General features: G+C 50.0%; 1 protein-coding gene across 7 annotated transcripts in view; it reads right to left on the minus strand.

The window, feature by feature from the left end:
* Positions 1–21,456, minus strand: part of LOC139268787 (roquin-1-like) — a 395,945-nt gene that overhangs the window by 214,650 nt on the left and 159,839 nt on the right. For all 7 annotated transcript variants that reach the window (XM_070887480.1, XM_070887481.1, XM_070887482.1 and 4 more), the window contains one exon: positions 7,637–7,954. In XM_070887480.1, the coding sequence (XP_070743581.1) occupies positions 7,637–7,867 (231 nt within the window). In that variant the 5' untranslated portion in view covers positions 7,868–7,954. The remainder of the gene's footprint in view (positions 1–7,636; positions 7,955–21,456) is intronic.

The raw sequence follows: 21,456 nt of genomic DNA on the forward strand, positions 1-21,456 counted from the left end.
AGTTTGTTAGACAGGGGGCTGTGTGGACTGAACAGTGTGTTGCACAGGGAGCCGTGTGTACTGAACGGTGTGTTGCAGAGAGAGCTGTGTGTTCTGAACAGTGTGTTGCAGAGGGAGCTGTGTGTACTGAACAGTGTGTTACACAGGGCGCTGTGTGTACTGAACAGTGTGTTACACAGGGGGAGCTGTGTGTACTGAACAGTGTGTTACACAGGGGGAGCTGTGTGAACTGAAGTGTGTTACACAGGGAGCTGTATGTACTGAACAGTGTCTTACACAGGGAGCTGTGTGTACTGAACAGTTTGTTAGACAGGGGGCTGTGTGGACTGAACAGTGTGTTGCACAAGGAGCCGTGTGTACTGAACGGTGTGTTGCAGAGAGAGCTGTGTGTTCTGAACAGTGTGTTGCAGAGGGAGCTTTGTGTACTGAACAGTGTGTTACACAGGGAGCTGTGTGTACTGAGCAATGTGTTACACAGGGGGAGCTGTGTGTACTGAACAGTGTGTTAAACAGGGAGCTGTGTGTACAGAACAGTGTGTTGCACAGGGAGCTGTGTGTCCAGAACAGTGTGTTGCACAGGGAGCTGTGTGTACAGAACAGTGTGTTGCACAGGGAGCTGTGTGTACTGAACATTGTGTTGCACAGGGGGAGCTGTGTGTACTGAACAGTGTGTTATACAGGAGGAGATGTATGGACTGAACAGTGTGTTACACAGGGAGCTGTGTGTACTGAACAGTGTGTTACACAGGGAGCTGTGTGTACTGAACAGTGTGTTACACAGGGAGCTGTGTGTACTGAACAGTGTGTTACACAGGGAGCTGTGTGTACTGAACAGTGTGTTACACAGGGAGCTGTGTGTACTGAACATTGTGTTCCACAGGGAGCTGTGTGTACTGAACAGTCTGTTACACAGGGAGCTGTGATTTCTGACCAGTATGTTACACAGGGGGAGCTGTGTGTACTGAACAGTGTGTTACACAGGGAGCTGTGTGTACTGAACAGTGTGTTACACAGGGAGCTGTGTGTGCTGAACAGTGTGTTACACAGGGAGCTGTGTGTACTGAACAGTGTGTTCCACAGGGAGCTGTGTGTACTGAACAGTGTGTTACACAAGGGGAGCTGTGTGTACTGAACAGTGTGTTACACAGGGCGCTGTGTGTACTGAACAGTGTGTTACACAGGGCGCTGTGTGTACTGAACAGTGTGTTACACAGGGAGCTGTGTGTACTGAACAGTTTGTTAGACAGGGGGCTGTGTGGACTGAACAGTGTGTTGCACAGGGAGCCGTGTGTACTGAACGGTGTGTTGCAGAGAGAGCTGTGTGTTCTGAACAGTGTGTTGCAGAGGGAGCTGTGTGTACTGAACAGTGTGTTACACAGGGCGCTGTGTGTACTGAACAGTGTGTTACACAGGGGGAGCTGTGTGTACTGAACAGTGTGTTACACAGGGGGAGCTGTGTGAACTGAAGTGTGTTACACAGGGAGCTGTATGTACTGAACAGTGTCTTACACAGGGAGCTGTGTGTACTGAACAGTTTGTTAGACAGGGGGCTGTGTGGACTGAACAGTGTGTTGCACAAGGAGCCGTGTGTACTGAACGGTGTGTTGCAGAGAGAGCTGTGTGTTCTGAACAGTGTGTTGCAGAGGGAGCTTTGTGTACTGAACAGTGTGTTACACAGGGAGCTGTGTGTACTGAGCAATGTGTTACACAGGGGGAGCTGTGTGTACTGAACAGTGTGTTAAACAGGGAGCTGTGTGTACAGAACAGTGTGTTGCACAGGGAGCTGTGTGTCCAGAACAGTGTGTTGCACAGGGAGCTGTGTGTACAGAACAGTGTGTTGCACAGGGAGCTGTGTGTACTGAACATTGTGTTGCACAGGGGGAGCTGTGTGTACTGAACAGTGTGTTATACAGGAGGAGATGTATGGACTGAACAGTGTGTTACACAGGGAGCTGTGTGTACTGAACAGTGTGTTACACAGGGAGCTGTGTGTACTGAACAGTGTGTTACACAGGGAGCTGTGTGTACTGAACAGTGTGTTACACAGGGAGCTGTGTGTACTGAACAGTGTGTTACACAGGGAGCTGTGTGTACTGAACATTGTGTTCCACAGGGAGCTGTGTATACTGAACAGTGTGTTACACAAGGGGAGCTGTGTGTACTGAACAGTGTGTTACACAGGGCGCTGTGTGTACTGAACAGTGTGTTACACAGGGCGCTGTGTGTACTGAACAGTGTGTTACACAGGGCACTGTGTGTACTGAACAGTGTGTTACACAGGGGGAGCTGTGTGTACTGAACAGTGTGTTACACAGGGGGAGCTGTGTGTACTGAAGTGTGTTACACAGGGAGCTGTGTGTACTGAACAGTGTGTTACACAGGGCGGGGGCTGTGTGTACTGAACAGTGTGTTACACAGGGAGCTGTGTGTACTGAACAGTTTGTTTCACAGGGGGCTGTGTGGACTGAACAGTGTGTTGCACAGGGAGCCATGTGTACTGAACGGTGTGTTGCAGAGAGAGCTGTGTGTTCTGAACAGTGTGTTGCAGAGGGAGCTTTGTGTACTGGACAGTGCGTTGCACAGGGGGAGCTGAATGTACTGAACAGTGTGTTACACAGGGAGCTGTGTGTACTGAACAGTGTGTTACACAGGGAGCTGTGTGTACAGAATAGTGTGTTGCACAGGGAGCTGTGTGTACAGAACAGTGTGTTGCACAGGGAGCTGTGTGTACTGAACATTGTGTTGCACAGGGGGAGCTGTGTGTACTGAACAGTGTGTTACACAGGAGGAGTTGTGTGTACTGAACAGTGTGTTACACAGGGAGCTGTGTGCACTGAACACTGTGTTACACAGGGAGATGTGTGGACTGAACAGTGTGTTACACAGGGAGCTGTGTGTACTGAACAGTGTGTTACACAGGGAGCTGTGTGTACTGAACAGTGTGTAACACTGGCAGCTGTTTGTACTGAACAATGTGTTACACATAGCGCTTGTGTACTGAACAGTGTATTACACAGGGGGAGCTGTGTGTACTGAACAGTGTGATACACAGGTGGAGCTGTGTGTACTGAACAGTGTGTTACACAGGGGGTTGTGTGTACTGAACAGTGTGTTACACAGGGAGCTGTGTGTACTGAACAGTGTGTTACACAGGGAGATGTATGGACTGAACAGTGTGTTACACAGGGAGCTGTGTGTACTGAACAGTGTGTTACACAGGGAGCTGTGTGTACTGAACAGTGTGTTACACAGGGAGCTGTGTGTACTGAACAGTGTGTAACACTGGCAGCTGTTTGTACTGAACACTGTGTTACACAGATCGCTGTGTGTACTGAACAGTGTGTTACACAGGGGGAGCTGTGTGTACTGAACAGTGTGATACACAGGTGGAGCTGTGTGTACTGAACAGTGTGTTACACAGGGAGCTGTGTGTACTGAGCAGTGTGTTACACAGGGGGAGCTGTGTGCACTGAACAGTGTGTTACACAGGGAGCTGTGTGTACTGAACAGTGTGTTACACAGGGAGCTGTGTGTACATAGTAGTGTGTTGCACAGGGAGCTGTGTGTACTGAACATTGTGTTGCACAGGGGGAGCTGTGTGTACTGAACAGTGTGTTACACAGGAGGAGTTGTGTGTACTGAACAGTGTGTTACACAGGGAGCTGTGTGTACTGAACACTGTGTTACACAGGGAGATGTATGGACTGAACAGTGTGTTACACACAGGGAGCTGTGTGTACTGTACAGTGTGTTACACAGGGAGCTGTGTGTACTGAAGTGTGTTACACAGGGAGCTGTATGTACTGAACAGTGTGTTACACTGGGGGAGCTGTGTGTACTGAACAGTGTGATACACAGGTGGAGCTGTGTGTACTGAACAGTGTGTTACACAGGGAGCTGTGTGTCCTGAACAGTGTGTTACACAGGAGGAGTTGTGTGTACTGAACAGTGTGTTACACAGGGAGCTGTGTGTACTGAACAGTGTGTTACACAGGGAGATGTATGGACTGAACAGTGTGTTACACAGGGAGCTGTGTGTACTGAACAGTGTGTTACACAGGGAGCTGTGTGTGCTGAACAGTGTGTTACACAGGGAGCTGTGTGTACTGAACAGTGTGTTACACAGGGGGAGCTGTGTGTACTGAACAGTGTGATACACAGGTGGAGCTGTGTGTACTGAACAGTGTGTTACACAGAGGGCTATGTGTACTGAACAGTGTGTTACACAGGGAGCTGTGTGTACTGAACAGTGTGTTACACAGGGGGAGCTGTGCGCACTGAACACTGTGTTACACAGGGAGCTGTGTGTACTGAACAGTGTGTTGCACAGGGAGCTGTGTGCACTGAACATTGTGTTGCACAGGGGGAGCTGTGTGTGCTGAACAGTGTGTTACACAGGGGGAGTTGTGTGTACTGAACAGTGTGTTACACAGGGGGAGCTGTGTGTACCGAACAGTGTGTTACAACAGTGTTGTGTGTACTGAACAGTGTGTTACTACAGCGCTGTGTGTACTGAACAGTGTGTTACACAGGGGGAGCTGTGTGTACTGAACAGTGTATTGCACAGAGAGCTGTGTGTCCTGAACAATGTGTTACACAGGGGGAGCTGTATGTACTGAACAGTGTGTTACACAGGGGGCTGTGTGTACTGAACAGTGTGTTGCACAGGAGGAGCTGTGTCTACTGAACAGTGTGTTACACAGGGGGAGCTGTGTGTACTGAACAGTGTGTTGCACAGGGCGGGGGCTGTGTGTACTGAACAGTGTGTTACAGAGGGAGCTGTGTGTACTGAACAGTGTGTTGCACAGGGGGAGCTGTGTGTACTGAACAGTGTATTACACAGGGAGCTGCATGTACTGAACAGTGTGTTACACAGGAGGGGCTGTGTGTACTGAACAGTGTGTTACACAGGGGGAGCTGTGTGTACTGAACAGTGTGTTACACAGGGGGAGCTGTATGTACTGAACAGTGTGTTACACAAGGAGCTGTATGTACTGAACAGTGTGTTACACAGGGGGAGCTGTATATACTGAACAGTGTGTTACACAAGGAGCTGTATGTGCTGAACAGTGTGTTACACAGGGAGCTCTGTGTACTGAACAGTCATTCTTGACCTGTCTGCATCCTGTGACACGGTTCACTACTCCATCCAGCTCCAGCGCCTCTCCACTGTTGTCTAGCTGGGTGGGACTGCACTCGCCTGGTTCCATTCTTATCTATCCAGTCCTTGCCAGAGAATCACCTGCACGAGTTTCTCTTCCCACTCCCGCATTGTTACCTCAAGGATCTATCCTCGGTGCCTCTCCAATTGTTTATCTACATGCTGCTCCTCTGGCTGACACACCTGGCTGGCCTCCCACGTTCTAACCAAATAAACGTGAGGTGATCCAAAACTCGGCTGCCTATGCCCTAACTCGCACCATGTTCCGTTCCGTTCATCCATTGCTTCCCTACATTGGCTCTCGCCTTGATTTTAAGCAACAATTTCAAAGTTCTCATCCTTTCAAATCCCTCCATGGCCTCGGCCCTCCCTATCTCTGTAGTCTCCTTCAGCACCCCCCCACCCCCCCCCGAAGATATCTGCGCTGCCTCGGCGCTAAGCTCTGGAACTCCCTCCCCAAACTTTCTTCCTCCTTTAAGACGTTCCTTAAAACTTACCCCTTTGACTAAGCTTTTGGTCATCTGCCCTTTCTCTCCTTATGCGGCTCAGTGTCAAATGTTTTTGTGTGACGTGTGTGTGTCTGTGATGAGTGTGTGTGTGTGTGAGACGTGTGTGTGTGTTTCTGTGTGTGTGACGTGTGCGTGTGTGAGACGTGCCTGTGTGACATGTGTGTGTGTGTGACGTATGTGTGTGTGTGACGTGTGTGTGTGTGTGTGTGTGTGTGTGTGTGAGACGTGCCTGTGTGACGTGTGTGTGTGTGTGAGACGTGTGTGTGTGAGAGGTGAGTGTGACGGGTGCGCGTATGACGTGTGTGTGTGTGAGACGTGTGTGTGTGTGTGTGTGTGTGAGACGTGAGTGTGACGTGTGCGAGAGGTACGTGTGCGAGAGGTGAGTGTGACGTGTGCGAGAAGTGAGTGTGACGTGTGCGAGAGGTGAGTGTGACGGGTGCGTGCATGACGTGTGGCGCGCGCGTGTGTGTGGCGCGCGCGTGTGTGTGTGTGTGGCGCGCGCGTGTGTGTGGGTGGCGCGCGCGTGTGTGTGTGGGTGGCGCGCGCGTGTGTGTGTGGGTGGCGCGCGCGTGTGTGTGGGTGGCGCGCGCGTGTGTGTGTGGGTGGCGCGCGTGTGTGAGACACGAGTGTGTGTGTTACGCGTGTTACTGATCCCCCTCAATGATGGGGGGGGGGGGGTGGGTATCACGATACATATATACCTACAGTGTGTGTGTGTGTGTGACCTCCCTCATGGATGGGGGGGCGGGGGGGGGCGATATATATGGATATACACACACACACACACACAGTGTCAGTGTGACCCCCTATAGAGAGTGAGGAGGTGAGAGGCTGTCAATACACAGTGTGTGTATGAGAGAGTGTCACCCATACAGAGTGTGGGGGGAGGGATATAGTGTGTGTGTGTGTGTGTGTGTGTGTGTGTGTGTGTGTGTGTATGTCCTCCCACGCCCCCCTCATAGACAGACAACATTGGTGACGTCCAATCCAGTTGCATACTCCACTGCCGTCTCTCTACAGCACGCACTGTACTTTAAAGCGGTGTGCTCCTTTGAAAGCCCCGAGCTGCTGATGGTCCCTGCAGGTCAGTGCCACCGCTGACTGGAGCGTGGGCAGGTACAGCAGGAGCGGCGAGAGATTGTGGAGTGATGTGATCGGGGCCCAGGAGAGGCGAGAATTCGGGGCCCAGAAGAAGCGAGGGCCCAGGGGCAGTACGGGCCAGCCCACACTGCGATATGTGTGTGTGCTAGGTCCGTGCAGCAGAGCTGGTCTCCAGTCGTCTTGGATAATCCTAATCCTAACCCTAACCCTAAATCCTTGCCACTGGACCAAGACTGGACCTTGCCTCTGTCAAGCCCGTGTGGTGTGCAATGGCACCACACGTTAAATAAATCCACGCACAGGCATCTTCCACCCTTCAGGATCCGCAATATTAGGTCCTTCATTGAAATACCTGTGAACTCATCGCTTTTAGGCGTGGAAGCAAGTCATCCTCGATACGAAAGACCACCTATGATGATGATGACACAGGGAGCTATGGGGACTGAATAATGTGTCACACAGCACGTTTTGGGTACTGAATAACATGTTACGCGGGGAGCTGTGGAGGACTGAATAACATGTTACGTAGCAAGCTGTGGGGACTGAATAACATGTTATGCAGGAAGCTGTGGCAGACTGAATAACATGTTACGTGGGGAGCTGTGGGGACTAAATAACGTTTTACACGGGAAGACAATGGACACTGTCCAGCTTGGATGACTGGAATAAAACACTGAGTCAGTGAGCCCTGAAGTAGCAATGAGGATTGTTGGGGAGAAAACCATCGCTGGCTCCTTGTCTGCATGTAAGGTCGCCCACCCTCCGAGACAATCCAGGAGTCTCCAGGAATTAAAGATTCATCTCCAGGACACTGCTGTAAATGTCTACTGAAGGCACTTGAAAAAGGCGAGATGGGAATTCTTACCTGGGCTCCCACCAGCTGTAACAGTGCAGAGTTCACAGGTAACATGTCGATGTCTGTGTTGATAGTGGTTTGGTCGAAAGGGCAGGCCTTGCGATGGAGCTTGTTGAGACACATCTTACAGACTGTGTGTCCACAGCCGAGGCTGATGGGCTTGCGAATGTTCTCATCGAAGGTCTGGCAGCAGATTGGGCAGGAGAGGAAGTCCGTCCATTGTGGAGCCTGCACAGGCATTGTGGCGGTGAGTGAACAGGGAGATCCCAGTCGTCAGTAACAGGGTCTCATCGACATAGTCTTCGAGCTCATTGTGTAATACACCACCTGCAATCAAAGATAAACATGTCAAAGTGTGTCAGAATCTGCATGGGAGTTTGTGGGTTTTTTATTTATTCACAGGATAGGGATATCACGAGCATTTATTGACCACCCCTAATTGCCCTCAAGAAGGTGAGCCACCTTCCTGAATACAACTGAGTGGCTTGCTGTGGGTCTGGAGACATGTACAGGCCAGACCGGGTAAGGACAGCAGATTTCCTTCCCTAAAGGACATTTATTGAACCAGATGGGGTTTTACGACAATCCAATGGTTTTACGGTCACCTTTAATGATACTAGCTTTTTATTCCAGATTTATTGAATTGAATCGAAATTTAAATTCCCCAGCTGCTGTAGTGGGATTTGAACTCATGTCTCCAGGACTCTGGATTACTAGCCCAATAACATAACCACTGTGCCAGCGTACTACAACTACTGCCAGTGAGTGCCTGCGCGTGTGCATACACGCTCGCACACACTCCCACAATCTCATGCAGTTGCTTGCGCATACACACACATGCTCATTTGTGCACACACTCAGTTATAGTCTTCTCATTAATTTTTAACTCGCACTCATTAAACGATTTGTTTTCTGAGAAGGCCAGAATCATAGAAATTTACAGCACAGAAGGAGGCCATTTCGGCCCATCGTATCCGCAGTGGCCGACAAAGAGCCACCCACCCTAATCCCACTTTCCAGCTCTGGGTCCGTAGCCCTGTGGGTTACGGCACTTCAAGTGCACAACCAAGTACTTTTTAAATGTGGTGAGGGTTTCTGCCTCTATCACCCTTTCAGGCAGTGAGTTCCAGACCCCACCACCCTCTGGGTGAAGAAATTTCCCCTCAAATCCCCTCTAAACCTTCTACCAATTACTTTATATCTATGCCCCCTGGTTGTTGACCCCTCTGCTAAGGGAAATGGGTCCTTCCTATCCACTCTAGCTAGGCCCCTCATAATTTTATACACCTCAATCAGGTCTCCCACCAGCCTCCTCTGTTCCAAAGAAAACAAACCCAGCCTATCCAATCTTTCCTCATAGCTAAAATTCTCCAGTCCTGGCAACAGCCTTGTAAATCTCCTCTGCAAGGAAAGGGGCCATGGCCCACTGAGCAGGGCAGCAGCAGGGTTAAAGAGGCCGACAAGGCCATTGAACAATAAGTGATTGGACAATGCCAAGCTTGGTGTGTAAAAACCTGTAGGATGCAGGAGGATGGGTAGATTGAGGAAGGTGAGGAGATTTAAGGACCTGGGAAAGAATGAGTTGCAGCCATAGACGGTGCACTGAGTTTTACAGTGAAGGTGCTGGGAGAAGGACTAGTGTGTGGAACAGAGTATTTGCAGATCAGGACAAAAAGAGAGAGAGGAAAGTTCAGAGGAGCACAGAGCATAGTGGCATTGATGAAATGCAAGAAAGGCACAGAGAGAGGGCGGAGGAGGGAAGGAGAGGGCGGGGGAGGGAAGGAGAGGGGGGAGGGAAGGAGAGGGGGGAGGGAAGGAGGTGAGAGAAAGAACCATCTATTTGCAATATATTTGACGCCATCTATTTGACGGCAGCGAAGAGTGACATCATCAAGGTCCAGGTCAGTGATTGGAGCGTGGGCAGATACAGCAGGAGCGGCGAGGTCGGGGCGAAGGAGCGGCGAGAGACTGTGGGGGGATGTGATCGGGGCCCAGGGGAGGTGCGAGTTCAGGGCTGGGGCCCAGGGGCAGCATGGGCCAGCCCACACTGTGATATGTGTGTGCACTAGGTCCGTGCAGTAGAGCTGGTCTCCAGTCGCCTTGGGTAATCCTTGCCACTGGACCAAGACCGAGCTCTGTCAAGCCCGTGTGGTGGCTGGTGTGCAACGGCCACCACATGTTAAAAATATCCACGCACAGGCATCTTCCACCCTTCAGGATGTAGTTCGGGTCCTTCATTGAAACACTGTGAACTCATCCTTTTTTGGTGTGGAAGCAAGTCATCCTCGTTTCGAGGGACCGTCTATGATGACGATTTGCAAGTGATTCCAACACAACTGTTAATCCCTCAGTTGTCCACACCGCATTGGCAGGGCGGGACAAGAGGCTGAATGATGATGACAGATGTAAAACACCATGAAGCAATCCATGCAGCTCCGTGTCATCGCTCAAGTTTTTTCAAATTCAGAGCTTCAGGACAAATCACACTTGCGCCATTGAGTTTGAAGATTGTGCCGTTGCAACGCGATCCTCTTAACTGCCTTGGATTGCTCCCACCACCAACAGTCCTGGAACCGCCAGTACCTCGCTACATGTTACACCAGACCATATGGTCCGAGACCGAGACACTGCTCCCCTACCCGATGATAGACAATCCCATTCACACCAATGTCGTCCACATTCTCTCTCCATCGCAACCCGCCTTGCCTCCACATTTTACTAATGCTACTATGGTCCACGCTCCTCTGAAACTTCAAACGGGCTCAATACAATCTTTCTCCTCCCAAGGAAGAGTCGACAGCATAGGAGGCAGAGAATAGAGAGCGCGGGCCAGGCACTGGGCTACAGAATCACAGGCCCAATTCTCTGCCCCATGCTCCTGGTGATCTCACCGAACCCCACGCAGTGGGATGTCCTTTATAACTGAACGCTGCTGGTGGAGGCCTTTCACTGTTTAAGAGGTCACATCACCCACCCAACCACCATTAAACATTACTGAAATGCTGGTGTGTAGTCCTATGCTAATGATTGATATGGGTCCTACTGACCCGAATATATCTCAGTTAATGCATCTGCCTCAGGTTTCTAAAAGACCAAGTTAAACCCAATCTACAACCGAAATATTGGAACTGTAAGATTTTTTCGAGTCGAAATCAACGTTAAGCGCATCCCTCCAAAACATGGTGAGATCACCGACAGAAATTGCAGTGGAATGCATCCACATGGTGGACTTCCTCCCACTCTCCAAACAAGGACTGACTACCATACAACGCGCAACTGCAAGCGACTCCAGACGACAACTGGTCATACAACAAATCACAACGGGATGGCCAGAAACCACACATGAATGCTGGCCAGAAACCACACATGAATGCTCGCCTGAAACGCATGCATATTTCAAAGTTCATGACGAACTCACAACACAGGATGGTATAGTCAGACCAAAATTCCTGAGATCCGACATTGGTCAGTGACTTCATGCTGCCCACACTGGCGTCGAGAGCACTCTTCGACATGCTAGAGAATCCGTTTACTGGCCAGGACTGAACAGTGACATAAAAGACTATGTTTCAAAGTGTGAAACACCTATCAATGGAGCTAACCAAAAGAACCATTGATAAGTTACGACCTCCCTGAGAGACTGTGGGAAAAGATTGGTTGTAACATATTCACACTCAATGGCAAAGACTACTTCTGCACAGTAGACTACTACTCTGACTATTTCGAGACAGACAATTTGCATGGAAAGAAAGATGCCACTGTCATCATCAAACACCTCAAGAAACACTTCTCTAACCACGGTATTCCTGACAAGGTTCAATCCGACAGTGGACCTCCCTTCAACTCACAACAGTTCACAAACTTTGGCACAGAATATGGATTCGATCACGCAAAAAGCTCACCAGAATATCCACAAAGCAACGGAAAGGTTGAGAACACGGTTAAACTTGCAAAGCGGTTAATCAAGAAATCAAAGAAAGACTGTGGTGACTTCTACATGAACCTTCTCATCTGGCAAAACTCACTAACTGAAGGCCTTGATAGTTCGCCAGCACAACGCTTACTCGGTCACCACACGAAGACACACTCCCAATTGCAAATTAACTACTCAAACCGTCAACAAAGAAAAGAACCATGCCAAACAAACACACTACTACAACAGAGGTGTTACAGCACTTCCTACACTGCAGGAAGAAGAAACAGTGAGACTCAAACAAACGCGAAAAAGCAAAGAGTGGCAAAAAGCTCAGGTTCAGAAACAAATCACATTCGATCATATCAGGTCATTACAGAAGATGGCTGTGAGTATCGCAGAAATAGGACATATCTGAGAGAGAGCGCTGAGACATTGATCGAAACCCCAGAGATCTCAGTGACACCCACAGACTACACAGCCAACTAACACGTGAAACAGCACCTCAACGACAACACGTGAAAACAGGGATATGTTGCCTGATATTTACCCTCAGAGCACTGATAAAGGGACTAAAGCGATCAGTGCACAGAACACCACTGAAACAACGTTTGAGGAGAAGTAACAGAATCCGCACAACACCAAAATACCTGGAGCACTATGTACAGAAATAAGGAATCATGAGCACTGGACATTGGGATAAAGAATTAATAATACAAGGGTTTTGTTGTTGTTTGCTAAAGTTGTCGTTGTTTCTATGTTTCTAATACATGGATTCCTAAGAAGTTAACTACTAGTTTATATTGAAGCTAACTTTAATTCATTTTTGTTTCTTATGAAAGGAAAGGTGTAACAAGATAATGTATAGCGCCCTCTAGCCAGGAGGTATCGCTATAATGTATAGCACCCTCTAGCTTGGAGGTATCGATATAATGTATAGCGCCCTCTAGCTAGGAGGTATTGCTATAATGTATAGCGCCCTCTAGCTAGGAGGTATTGCTATAATGTATAGCGCCCTCGAGCTAAGAGGTATCGCTTATAATGTATAGCGCCCCCTAGTAGGAGGTATCGATATAATGGATAGCACCCTCTAGCTAGGAGGTATCAGGAGCTGTATTGAGAGCGAAGGTCTGTGAAGGAATGCCATCTAATCTCCACATGGCTGTCTGAGATCTCCCAAATAAATAGTTAAGTTGAACTAAGAGTGTTCAAGAGACTATAAAATACAATCACCTCTCATTCTTCTAAACTCCAGAGAGTCACACAGAGTCACTCTCTCACTTATATGGATTAACTTAAAAAAATAACTTGAATTTCTGCAGCGCTATTCACATCAGGACCTGCCAACGTGTTTTACAGCCTTTTAAGTGCACAGCAAGGTCGCACAAACAGCAATGTAATAATCACCAGATGATCTGTTTTAGTGATTGGCCAGGACACCGGGGAGCACTCCCCTGCTCTCCTTTGAAATACTGCCATGGGATATTTTATATTTACCTGAGAGGATAGACGGGGCCTCGGTTTAACGTCTCATCTGAAAGACGGCACCTCTGACAGTGCGGCACTCCCTCAGCACTGCACTGGAGTGTAAGCAGGAATCAAGCGCTCAAGTCTCTGGCATGGCACCTGAACCAACGACCTTCTGACTCAGTAGGTGAGAGTACTACCACCTAAGACACAAATGGGTTTCCTCAACTTATTTTGGAAGAAAACAAGCTACAGACATTGGAAGTCCTTCATCAACTGTGTGATATGAGGTGTGCACGAAGTGTCAGCACTCAGATGGGTGAAACTCAAATAAGTTGAATCACAAAGAATGAGGCTGAAGAACGGGTCTATCCACATACCAAACGTGGCAGGTTATTAAACCCGAGGCAAGGCTCAGTGCGACACCGCTCTTAAATAAGACACATTTAGGTCGCAGGGGCCCATGGATCAGGAGGATATCCATCAGTATTTACAATGTGCCATTGAGACCAATGACTGCATAATGGAGGCTGCCCATATCCGAAATCCCACTCCCTGTGCTCGCTGCACGTGTCCTAACTCGCACCGAGTCCCGCTCACCCATCACCCCCTGTGCTTGCTGCACGTGTCCTAACTCGCACCGAGTCCCGCTCACCCATCACCCCGTGTGCTCACTGACCGGTGTCCTAACTCACACCGAGTCCGGCTCACCCATCACCCCCTGTGCTCGCTGACCTGTGTCCTAACTCACACCAAGTCCCGCTCACCCATCATTCCCTGTGCTCGCTGACCCGTGTCCTAACTCGCACCGAGTCCCACTCACCCATCACCCCCTGTGCTTGCTGACCTGTGTCCTAACTCGCACCAAGTCCGGCTCACCCATCACCCCCTGTGCTCGCTGACCTGTGTCCTAACTCACACCAAGTCCGGCTCACCCATCACCCCCTGTGCTCACTGACCCGTGTCCTAACTCACACCGAGTCCGGCTCACCCATCACCCCCTGTGCTCGCTGACCTGTGTCCTAACTCACACCAAGTCCCGCTCACCCATCATTCCCTGTGCTCGCTGACCCGTGTCCTAACTCGCACCGAGTCCCACTCACCCATCACCCCCTGTGCTTGCTGACCTGTGTCCTAACTCGCACCGAGTCCCACTCATCCATCACCCCCTGTGCTCGCTGACTGTGTCCTAACTCGCATCGAGTCCCATCACCCATCATCATCATCAGGTGGTTCCTCGAATGAGGATGACTTGCTTCCAGGAGAGTTCACAGATATTTCAATGAAGGACCCAATGTTCCAGTCCTGAACTCCAATTGAGGAAGATGCCTGTGCGTGAATTTTTTTAAACGTGTGGTCACAGATGCAGGCGATTAACCCATCGTGTCTGTGCCGGCCTAATCCCACCTTCCAGCACAAACTGGCTCAATTTTCCCAAGTATTTGCGCCGTTTTTTTCTGGAGCAGGCCTAACTTTTTCTGGCCTAACTTAAAAATCCCCAGTTTCCCCAATCAATTTGCACCAGCGTAACTCAGTTAGTTATGAATTTTTTAAGTCAGTTTTTTTTTCAGCCAACCTACTTCTGGCCATTTAGGTAAGTTTGGCCAGTTGAGAGTTAGTCCAGTTCTGATTCGGCCAACGTATGTGGCCTGTCCTGAAAAAACCTTCCCTAGAGTTAAGGAAATCAGCGCAGGCAAGGAAATCGGCGCAGCAGATGCCCGTACACACTGAAATAATTGAAAAACACATAGCAGCAACTTACCTCCAACCCCACCCGAAGGCTGTCTGGTCCCATTCTCGGTCCCCACACACCCAGTCCGGTCCCATTCTCAGTCCCCGGTTCACACACACCATCCGGTCCCATTCTCGGTCCCCTCACACCCAGTCCGGTCCCATTCTCAGTCCCCGGTTCACACACACCATCCGGTCCCATTCTCGGTCCCCACACACCCAGTCCGGTCCCATTCTCAGTCCCCGGTTCACACACACCATCCGGTCCCATTCTCGGTCCCCTCACACCCAGTCCGGTCCCATTCTCAGTCCCCGGTTCACACACAACGTCCGGTCCCATTCTCGGTCCCCACACACCCAGTTCGGTCCCATTCTCAGTCCCCGGTTCACACACACCATCCGGTCTCATTCTCGGTTCACACATACAGTCCGGTAGAGAGAGAGAGAAAGAGAGCGCGCGGACAGCCTTCGGGCAGGGTTGGAGGTAAGTTGGTGCTATGTGTTTTTCAATTCTTTTACTGTGTTGGGAGCTGGCTGCATGCTTCACTTTGCAGCCTCAGCTCGCATTGTGTCCCTGGTTACCATGGCAGCCCGATCTTTTTGGCGAGATCAAGGCTCCACCCCCAAAACTAAAGGTCGGGTTAGGCCACACCAAAATGAAGAGATGCTGCGGGGAAACTTACAACACTTTTTGGCGTACTTGGGCCCCCAAAAAATCGGGCATAACTCTTCAAGTACGCCAAAATAATGCTTTGGGGAAAATTGAGCCCCAAGTCCGTAGCCCTGCAGTTTACGGCTCATTAAGTGCACCTCAAAGTACCTTTTAAATTTGGTGACTTTTATTTTTAAGTGTGATATAAGTTGTATAATCTAATTATGTTATTAAAGAAAAGGAAGGTCGATAAGGAGTGTAGAGTTGTCCAAGAAAAATGGAGGAATTCCCATTTCTTTGTATATATAGTATAGTATTAGGCAGTCCCTCGTATCGAGGAGGACCTACTTCCACACCAAAAAGTTTGCAAGTGTTTCAATGAGGAACCTAATATTCCAGGTCCCGAACTACATCCTGAAGGGTGGAAGCTGATTGTGCGTGGATTTTTTTAACGTGGGGTGACCGTTGCACACCAGCCACCACACGGGCTTGACAGAGCTAGGTCTTGGTCCAGTGGCAAGGGTTAACCAGGACGAGTGGAGACCAGCTCTGCTGCACGGACCTAGTGCGCACACATATCACACTGTGGGCTGGCCCGTGCTGCCCCTGAGCCCTCGCCTCAGCTGGGTCGCAAACCCTTGCCTTTCCTGGGCCCCGATCACGATCACAAATTGGCTGCCATAATTCCTGCATTCCAACATTAACTACGCTTCAAAAGAGAAATTTCACTTTCCTGTATACTCTGAAGATTGTCCCCAGACATTAGAAGACAGCAAAATAAGAGAGTAGGGTCTATTAAAGACCAAAAAGTAAGCTTATGCGTGGAGGTGGAAAACTGACTACATTGCCTAGCTACAGCGGAGGAGCGGCGAGGGACCGGGGCGGAGGTGCGATGGCAAGCCTACATGCTTGATCTGCGCACGGCAAATAGCTGTCCCCAAAGAGTACGATGTCCGGAGGCATTATGAATCCAATCATGCGGAGAAGTACAACAAATACTCTGGGAAGATGCACGATGATAAAGTTGACGAACTCGAGAAATCGTTGAAAAAGCAGCAGTCCCTCTTCACAAAAGCCCATCAAGCAAGTGAGGCGGCAGTTAAAGCTAGCTATATGATTTATACAGCCAATGTTCGGTAAATTAATACCATATTATTTTGCTTTTCATTTTCATAGACCCAACTGTGTGGCCCACGGGAGGTGCATTTAAATCCAAACCGGTCCGCTATCCGACTGAGATTGACACCCCTGCTCTATACCCTAAAATCCTCCAAAATCTCTGCTTTCCTCCAATTCTGGTCTCTTGTACATCCCTGATTTTCATTGCTGCACCATTAGCTGTCGTGCCTTCAGCTGTCTAGGCCTGAAGCTATGAGATGATATGTCTGCCCTCTCAGGTAGATGTAAAAGATCCCATGGCACTATTGGAAGAAGAGCAGGGGAGTTATCCCCGGTGTCCAAGCCAATATTTATCCCTCAATCAACATCACCAAAACAGATTATCTGATCATTCTCACATTGCTGTGTGTGGGAGCTTACTGTGCACAAACTGGATGCCGCGTTTCCAACATTACAACAGTGACTACACTTCAAAAGTATTTCATTAGCTGTAAAGCACTTTGAGACGACTGGTGGTCACGAAAGGCGCTATATAAATGCAAGTCTGTCTTTCGTTTTAGAAGAGACTGAGCATGAAAACCTCCACCGTCTGATCAGAGTAAACAGAAAGATTGTCAGGCACTGAATACTCAACGTATCAGCAACACCCAACACAAGAATGTATTTTGGCCTGATTTCAGGCTGTACCTTCAATGTATTTCTAATTGGCCTCTTGTCCTTCAGTATCACACCAACATGCAATGAATTGCGGCACCAACATTACCGCGAGCACGGTGTAACCAGGGAGAACTCCTCGTACACTTGCTGCACGTGACGCCATGGACATCACCACCAATTTCAGCTCCCAATTTCAGCTCCACAAGGTGTGACTAAGTGAATAATCGTCCTGATAGTTAAAAGGAGTACATTCCTGTAACATCATGAACACACTGACTCACTCAGAATGAGCAAAGTTCACCAGCATCACTGATCGGAAACTTATTCCAAAAATTAACTCCCTTCAGAATAGAACACTGGAGGCATTGAGTTCTTCAATCTCAGCCCCCTCCCCATGGACCCTCACTCCCCTTCCCATGGACCCTCACATCCCTCACTCCCCTCCCCATGGACTCTCACTCCCCTCCCCACAGACCCTCACATCCCTCACTCCCCTTCCCATGGACCCTCACTCCACTCCCCACGGACCCTCACATCCCTCACTCCCCTCCCCATGGACCCGCACATCCCTCACTCCCTTCCCCATGGACCCTCACATCCCTCAGTCCCCTCCCTACAGACCCTCACATCCCTCAGTCCCCTCCCCACGGACCCTCACATCCCTCAGTCCCCTCCCCACGGACCCTCACATCCCTCAGCCCCCTCCCCATGGACCCTCACATCCCTCAGCCCCCTCCCCATGGACCCTCACATCCCTCAGCCCCCTCCCCATGGACCCTCACATCCCTCAGCCCCCTCCCCATGGACCCTCACATCTCTCAGTTCCCTCCCCATGGATCCTCACATCCCTCTCTCCCCTCCCCATGGACCCTCACATCCCTCAGTTCCCTCCCCATGGACCCTCACTCCAATCCCCACATCCCTCAGTCCCCTCCCCATGGATCCTCACATCCCTCTCTCCCCTCCCCAGGGACCCTCACATCCCTCAGTCCCCCTCCCCATGGACCCTCACATCCCTCTCTCCCCTCCCCATGGACCCTCACATCCCTCTCTCCCCTCCCCACAGACCCTCACATCCCTCTCTCCCCTCCCCACGGACCCTCACATCCCTCTCTCCCCTCCCCATGGTCCCTCACATCCCTCTCTCCCCTCCCATCCCCCTCCCCATGATTCCCAACCTCCAGCACTCTATACCTGGCTGTGCATTTCTCTGCATTCTTCATATGATTATTCTGGCCCCACAACAGCCTGCTTTCCCTAGATGTGCAAAAAAAGTGTTATTGCGACAATAGGTGGTGCCGTGATGGGCGGGGTATTTGATGTGCTGGCACTTGATGGTCTGGGAATGGTAATACATTGCTTTTGCCTGGTGTGGAAGCTTCTAACACAATCCGGAATATCACCAGGAAGTGATCCTACAACCATTGTGACTGTCAGCATCAATAAAAAGAAAACATACAGAACAAATAGTCACCTGCCTAACTATAAAAGCAGCGATGTGTTGTACAAATTGGAGCAGATGCAATTCCCTTCAATTCAAGCTATTGAGGGTTTCCGAAAACGGACGGTATATATTTTTACTGGCTCATAACTAACTAACGGTCCGGCAACGCATTGATCTTAAAATTCCCATCTTTGTTTTCAAATCCCTCTACTACCTCGCCCCTCCGTACCTCTGTAATCTCCTCCAGCCCCACAACCCTCTGAGATCTCTGCGCTCCTCCAATTTTAGCCTCTTGCACATCCCCAATTTTCATCGCTCCACCATTTGCAGCCGTGCCTTCAGTTGCTTGGATCCTAAGCTCTGGAATTCCCTCCCTAAATCTCTCCGCCTCTCTCTCCTCCTTTAAGATGCTCCTTAAAAGCTACCTCTTTGACCAAGCTTTTGGTCATCTATCCTAATTTCTTGTGTGGCTCAGTGTCAAACTTTGTTTGATAACACTCCTGTGAAGCACCTTGGTTTTGCTATGTTAAAGGCACTATATAAATACCGGATGTTGCTAAAATGAGCTCGGTTACATTAGAACAAACCTGCCAGTTGTGGCTCAGTTCTTGCCTGAGTCAGGAGGGTGTGGGTTCAATTTCTACTCTAGAAAAAGAAAGACTTGCATTTATATAGTGCCTTTCATGACCACCGGACGTCTCAAAATGCTTTACAGCCAATTAAGTACTTTTGGAGTGTAGTCACTGTTGTACTGTGGGAAGCTCCCACAAATAGCAATGTGATAATGGCCAGATAATCTGGTTTTTGTTATGTTGATTGAAGGGTAAATATTGGCCAGGACACCGGGGGTAACTCCCCTGCTCTTCTTCAAAATAGTGCCATGGGATCTTTTACGCCCACCTGAGAGGGCAGACGGGGCCTCGGTTTAACGTCTCATACGAAAGACAACACCTCTGACAGTGCAACACTCCCTCAGTACTGCACTGGAGTGTCAGCCTAGATTTTTGTGCTCAAGTCCCTGGAGTGGGACTTGAACCCACAACCTTCGGACTCAGAGGCAAGAGTGCAATGCACTGAGCCACATAATCTAGGGAGTCCTGAATTGTCCTGAGGCCGCATCTGCCCTCTCAGATGGACATTAAAGATGCCACGGAACTATTTTGAAGACGAGCAGAGGAGCCCTGGACAATATTTACCCCTTAAACAGCATCATTCATAGAATCATAGAACCTTACAACACGGAAGGAGGCCATTCAGCCCATCAGTCTTGTGCCAGCTCTATGAAAGAGTTTTTCCACTTAGTCACACCCCCCAGCTTTTTCCCCATAACTCGCATTGAAACAGATTATCGGGTCAATATCACATTGCTGTTTGTGGGAGCTTGCTATGCACAAATCAGCTGCTACGTTTCCTACATTACAAGAGTGACTGCACTCCAAGTACCTAATTGGCTGTAAAGTGCTTTGGGATGACCTGAGGTCTTGAAAGTACGCTGTATAAATGCAAGTCTTTCTGAGGATCCAGCCATCGAACTAAAGTTGGAACAGAAAATGTAAGAGGGCAATTGGGGAGAGTCAACAAGACGTGAAGCTTGAGTTTCGGTGAGGAAAGCAGTAAATGAGGATGGGGATGGCTGGAGATGGAAACCAGCAAAATGGCGGCGAGGCCGGGAGCGCAGGATAAAGTGGCAAGAAGCAGCAGATGCGGCTGGTGTGGTTTCAGGTTTCTCAAGAGATTCTGGGCTGCACTTGCATTATCCATGACAATAGAGAGAGATAAAGGCAAGTATAAAGGGCTGCCATTAGAGTAATGTGAGGGATCACGCAGACCTTGTCAGGTGATCTCCGTGCTCCCCCCCTCCCGTCCCCAAGACAGATTGTATTCATTCACAAACTGGCAGTGTCGCATGGCTGGCATTTTCACTGGCTGACAGGATTGTTCACCAAAGTCCTGTCATTGGAGTCAGGCCCCCGACGTCTAGTTGCTGCACTGTCCCCGTGGCTGAAGAGCTCCTCCCGGAGTGTGCGGATTCCGTCCACTAAGGGGTACAATGGACATAATCTTCACCACGCGACAACTACAAGAGAAATGCAGAGAAAAGCAACAATCCTTGTGCATGGCCTTCTTTGACTTCACAAAGGCCTTTGACACTGTCAACTGAGAGGGTCAATGGAGCGTCCTCCTCCGTTTCGGCTGCCCCCAAAAGTTTGTCACCATCCTCCGCCTGCTCCACGATGACATGCAAGCCGTGATCCTGACCAGCGGATCCACCACAGACCCAATCCACGTCCGAGCCATCGCACCAACGCTCTTCTCAATCTTCCTTTCTGCAATGCTGCATCTCACTATCAACAAACTCCCCGCTGGAGTGGAACTAAACTATTGAACCAGTGGGAACCTGTTCAATCTACGCCGCCTCCAAGCTAGATCCAAGGTGGGGGGGCACTGTGGGGCTGGAGGAAATTACAGATATCTCGGGGGGGGGGGGGGGGGGCGGTTGTGGGGCTGGAGGAGGTTACAGATATCTCGGGGGGGGGGGGGGGGCTGGAGGAAGTTATAGATATCTCCGGGGGGGGGGGGCGCTGGAGGAAGTTATGGATATCCCCTGGGGGGGCTGGAGGAAGTTACAGATATCTCGGGGTGGGGGGGGGGGGGGGGTGTGCTGGAGGAAGTTATAGATATCTCGGGTGGGGGGGGGGGGGGTTGTGGGGCTGGAGGAGGTTACAGATATCTCGGGGGGGGGGGGGGGGGTTGTGGGGCTGGAGGAGGTTACAGATATCTCGGTGGGGGGGCGGTTGTGGGGCTGGAGGAAGTTACAGATATCTCGGTGGGGGGGGGGGGTTGTG

Source organism: Pristiophorus japonicus, chromosome 8 (genome assembly GCF_044704955.1).
Source record: "Pristiophorus japonicus isolate sPriJap1 chromosome 8, sPriJap1.hap1, whole genome shotgun sequence".
NCBI lineage: Eukaryota > Metazoa > Chordata > Chondrichthyes > Pristiophoridae > Pristiophorus > Pristiophorus japonicus.